The following is a 5,220-nucleotide window of genomic DNA, read 5'->3' on the forward strand; positions in this document are numbered from 1 at the left end:
AACTCTCTCCATACGAACGGCGAAAGAGACGACGTTAACAGCGTTTCACCCCAATTACAACCATCAAAATATTACAAGCGGAAGGCTCTTACACTGAAGAGGTGAATGTTGACAAAGAATACCACAATTCTGACGACGGAAGCTAAAGGTTGGGTCATAGAGACACCCACTGGACATCCGAGGGGTCTGTGTAGAGGAGAAGAGAGGACTGGCCGTACTGAGTGAGTTAACGTCTATTCACTATAAGTGTTTTTAGACGGAAAGGAGTAAAGTAGTGGATAAAGGAAAGGGAATGCATGTGAATATTAGTGTAAAAAAGTGTTCATGTTATGTATCAGAGGAAAGGTATATTATTATAAGAAAAAGTCTAAAGAGATCGTGGTGTGTATTGAATGAGGTGTCATGGGAGGGAGAATATGTATATGCGTATTCGAGGCTTTCCGCTCCCGCCCAGCAGCCCCTGAGGACCACCGTACTGGATGGAAAGGGGTGGACACGGCGCCTCCACCCAAGGCCAACGGTTCTATTAAGGTAGGTACGTCGTCCGTCTGCGTCCCTGTGGACGTCGTCTGGACCGCGACCCACCATCCTGGGTCTGACGACAGAGGCGTAAGACGCCTTAGGCAATGCGGCCTCCACCTGCTTTCGTGCCTCAAAGAAAGAAATTTTCTTCTCCGTCTTCACCTTCTGCATTTCTTTTTCTTTTCTCTAGGCGGGGCAGTCTTTTGATGAGGACGGGTGGCCGCCTCCGCAGTTCGCACGACGGTCTGGACTGACGCATTCGCCCTGGTGTGCCGCCTTTGAACAGGTGCCACACGCCTCTTCCTCCTTGCATCGGTCCCGCACGTGTCCGAATTTCTGGCATTTGAAACATCTTAGAGGGGACGACACGTACAGGCTTACGTTCACCATCAGGTATCCAACTCGAATGTCCTTGGGGACATTCGGGCAGCAGAAGGTGAGGAAAAATGTGTTGGTCAGGACTCTGTCCGACCCCTTCCTTACTGTCAACCTGTAAACGTCGGTCACTCCCTGAGAGGACAGCTCGCTCTTGATCTCTGCTTCAGACACTCCTCTCAACTCCAGGCATCTGATGACCCCCTTTGAACAGTTCAGACCTTTGTGAGGTGAAACCCTCACCGCCCTATCCACAAAAGTGGTCGCCTTGAGCAGAAGCTGTGTCTGCCTTTTAGACTCTGTCTCCACCAAAAATGCTCCGCTCCTCAGCCTCTTGATAGATTTCAGTGATCCCGCCAGACACTGAAAGCCCTTCTGGATAGCGAAGGGGCTGAGAGCCGACAAGGGCTTGTCGTCATCAGCACCCTCCACCACAAGCCACGACGGCCAAAATCCAGAGGTCTCACTGACCTCCGAATCAGAGTCCGAGTCGTCTGTTCCTGGTCTCTTTCTTTTGCCAAGTTTAGGGGGGGGGGGGGGGGGGGGTTGTTTGGAATTCATGGTTTATTAATTGTATATTCATCCCTCCCTTACCCACCCACCATTGGGTCCAACTTAGGGGCCAGGGTCAAGGGAACACCAGCTTGACCCCTTCCAGGTTTCGAGAGGCAGGGGAGGGGGGCCTGGGGGGGGGGAGGGGGACTGAGAGAGAGTGAGAGAGAGAATGTTTGCTGATTTTTCCTTATCGTGTATATCAAGAGACTAGCGGTAAAATGACGTGCCGCTGGTTTTCAGTTACCTGTCCTTAACATGCCCAGAATTCACACACGCACACATACACACATTCTCAGCGGACCAAACACTGGTTGCCTCAGCAATGGGAGGGCCAAACTGTGTCATCACGAATTGTACTGCAATAAAAGGGCACACAGAGGACGTTCCTTTCACGAATTTTAATGCCAGCGAAAGGCTTGAACGACGAATGGAGGCGGCAGCTTCTGAACATCATGAACCAATGATCTACTTGATACTTGATACTTGATGTTGTCAGTGTTTGAGACCTATGGTTGCAGGTCAGTTCACCGGTCGGTATGTTGGCCATATCCACAGCTGCTTGTACTTGCAAGGTCTACAGTCGGGGTTGTACAGTGCTGGGTGGTTGGCCCAATGGGCGTCAAGTCTGTTTTTAAACGCGTTCATGCTGGGTGCAGACACTACTGACTCTGGTAGACTGTTCCAAACCGACACAACTCTTTCGGAAAAGAATGAACTCCAAACGTCTCGGCGGGATCTGTGCTTTACTAGCATCTTGCTGTGGCCTCTGGTGCTGCATCTGCCATGCAGCTCGAAGTTGGGTTGGCTTGTGTCGAAGATGCCAGTGTTGTATTTGTAGAGATCAATCATGTCTCCCCTGCGTCTGCGGTGTTCTAGGCTTGGCAGCTTGAGGGTTGACAGGAGTTTTGGGTATGGTTTGTCCTTCAGTTTGCCAATGAGTTTTGTGGCTCTGCGTTGAACGTCTTCTATCTCTCGTTGGAGGGTTTTCTGGGATGGCTGCCAGACTGAGTGGCCATACTCCAAGACCAGTCTCACGAGTGCTTTGTAAAGTGGATGGAGGTATGCTCAGTGAGATGGTCAAAGGATCGCCGTATAATGCCCAAGATTCTGTTAGCCTTAGATGTTGCCTGTGATACATGGTCCTTGAAGGTCAGTTGGCTGTCCACTACTACCCCAAGATCTTTCTCTGCTCTGGTGGTTGTCAGGCATGCTTGTTGTTGCTTGAGTCCTTGCTCTTCATGAAGTAAGACTGGTCGATCTCTGAGTGGCCTAGTTTCAGGACACAGCATTTTTTCCGGGTGGAAGTTAAGTAGCCAGGCTACTGACCACTGGTGCAGTCTGTCCAAATCTTCTTGGAGGGTCTCTCGGGCATGTTGCTCGTTGCTCTGGGCGAATAGCTTAGTGCCATCTGCAAAGATTCGGACCTTGCTCTGTACCTGGCGTGGCAGGTCGTTGATGTAGATGACGAAGAGTATGGGGCCTAAGACGCTGCCTTGGGGGATTACACTTGTGACTCGTGCCTCATCTGATTTGCTTCCATTGACAAATACCTGCTGTGTGCGGCCACTGAGAAATGCTTCTGTCCATTGCAGCACTTTTCCTTCTATGCCGTGGGCCTTCATTTTTAGTATCAGTCTGTGGTTGGGAACAGAATCAAATGTCTTGCGGAAGTCCATGTATATTGCGTCGATGAAGCCACCACTGTCTAGGGTTTCCGTCCAGCAGTCCAATGTGTCCAGGAGTTGTGTTACATACGAGCGCCCTGGGGTGAAGCCATGTTGTTCTTTGCATATGAGGTTGTTCGTTTGCATGTGTTCCATTATTTTGTTTCTGATGAGTGTCTCCATGATCTTGCACAGTACGCTTGTCAAGCTGACAGGTCGGTAGTTATTTGCTGAAGTTCGGCTCCCTTTCTTGAAGATTGGCGTAACTTTGGCTTTTTTCCATATGCTTGGAAGGTGTCCTTCATTCAGCAATTTCCTGAAGATGATGCTGATAGGTAGTGCTAGGGTGTCTGCTGTTTCCGCCAACAGGATAGTGGGGATGCCATCTAGTCCAGCTGCTTTCCCGACTTTGAGCTCTCATATTTAGGGGCTTCTGGCAGTTCTTCCTCTGGTTCCTCTGTGAAAACGCTTTGAAAGAAGTCGTTGAGCACCTGGGCCTTTTCGTCGTCAGTTTTGGTCTTTGTGCCCTCTTCTCTTTTGAGGTGAGATATTCCTGTCCTTGTGCTGGTTTTTGCTTTCACGTATGACCAAAATGATTTCGTTTTTTGTTTTTTGTTTTTTGTTGTTGTTGTTGTTGTTGCTTGTTCTGCAACTGTCTTTATGTCTTTTCCAGCCGGATTTCAGTTGCCTTTCGGCATTCTCTTGCAGCTTTATTTCTCACCTTTACGTATGCTTTATAGTCTTGGCCGTCCCTGGTTCATATCCACCTTCCATACATTTTATGCTTTTTTCGCACTGAGGCAAGTGTTCCTCCGTCCAGCCACTTTTTCCTGCCTCCTGATGTGGCTTTTGATTTAGGCACATATCGTCATGTGGCTTCGTCGATCTCTGCCATGAAGGATTGCCATGTCTCTTCAACATTCATGCCATGAAGTTTTTCCTCCCAGTTGATGTCTTTGAGGTGTAAGCGCATTCCTGTGTAGTCTGCCCTGTTGTAGTTGTAGCGTTGCTGTTGTGAGCCTAATCGTGAGTCAGGTCAGGGGCATAGCCCTTGCTACTGGTACCATGTAACCCAGTACTACCTGCCGCATGTATAGTCTCCTAACGACGGACAAGGCGGAGGAGGAAACCTTTCCCAACGGCTGTGAAGGCGGAAGAGGATGACCAAAGGGCAGGGGGAGCTCTTATCCTTGGCTGGAAGTCCCCCTAAGAGGTGGAGCTCCGAAGAAAAAACCTGCACCTGCCGAGGCCGTCCTACATGTGGCAGTATCTGCACCTGTGGGACTGTGAGCGTCGGTAGGCGAGAGAGTGGGGAAGGGACCGCACAACTCCTCCTCACTAAAAAAAAAAAGTCACCTGTGCTGGTCAGGCAACCAGGCTAATGTCGGAACGACGAGCTAGCCCTTCAACACCCAGCTTTCCCAAGCCCTGTGGCGATGGAGAAGTGGTAACGGGGACAGGCAGAGGATGCTGCTGGCAGTTCCTAGTCACGACTCTGCACGCAGGCGGCTGTGGTGTGATGGTCGTCCGCCGTAGACTGGGGCAGATGCGGCGCCCGTATCCTCCCACAGTGTCAGAGCATCCCTTTTAGGGACAGCACTGCTCTCCCCACATGGGGAAGGGGAGATAAAAGGATCCCTAAACAAAGTCTGCCTCACCTAGTACCTAGTAGGAAACCGCACCTACTTGGACATCCAACAATAGCGATCGAAAACAACAGAAGAAAAGAACCAGGAGTCATGTCCTGACTGTGGGTGCCTGGAATGTTCGCACCCTCTTAGACAGAGACGACAGACCAGAAAGGCGCACAGCACTCATTGCTAGAATACTTGATCGCTACCAGGTGGACATAGCAGCCCTGAGCGAAACCAAGTTTGCAGGTGAAACCCAGCTGGAGGAAGTTGGAGGGGGCTACACCTTCTACTGCACTGGGAAGCCAGATGGCACCCCAAGAACCTCAGGCGTAGGCTTTGCCTTACGAACCAAACTTGTATGACAGCTTGATAGCCTTCCACGTAGGATAAACGACAGGCTGATGACCCTGCGTCTGAAGCTGGCCAAGGATCGCTTCGCCACAGTCATCAGCTGCTATACCCCGACGATG

General features: G+C 50.5%; 1 protein-coding gene across 1 annotated transcript; it reads right to left on the minus strand.

The window, feature by feature from the left end:
• Positions 1-1,768: 1,768 nt before the first annotated feature.
• Positions 1,769-3,128, minus strand: LOC143300289 (uncharacterized). The gene is made up of 2 exons (XM_076613884.1): positions 2,779-3,128; positions 1,769-1,808 (listed from the first exon to the last, which is right to left on the minus strand). Exons 1-2 carry the CDS (start codon positions 3,126-3,128, stop codon positions 1,769-1,771), a joined length of 390 nt encoding a protein of 129 aa, XP_076469999.1.
• Positions 3,129-5,220: the final 2,092 nt, after the last annotated feature.

The sequence above is a fragment of the Babylonia areolata genome, chromosome 26 (genome assembly GCF_041734735.1).
Source record: "Babylonia areolata isolate BAREFJ2019XMU chromosome 26, ASM4173473v1, whole genome shotgun sequence".
NCBI lineage: Eukaryota > Metazoa > Mollusca > Gastropoda > Neogastropoda > Buccinidae > Babylonia > Babylonia areolata.

Excerpts from the sequence above, each read along its gene's own strand:
- LOC143300289 (XM_076613884.1), bottom strand. The coding sequence starts at position 3,128 with ATGGACTTCCGCAAGACATTTGATTCTGTTCCCAACCACAGACTGATA. Across the intron at positions 1,809-2,778 it reads TTGGACAGACTGCACCAGTG|TACAATTCGTGATGACACAG; the intron begins GTCAGTAGCCTG and ends CTTTTATTGCAG.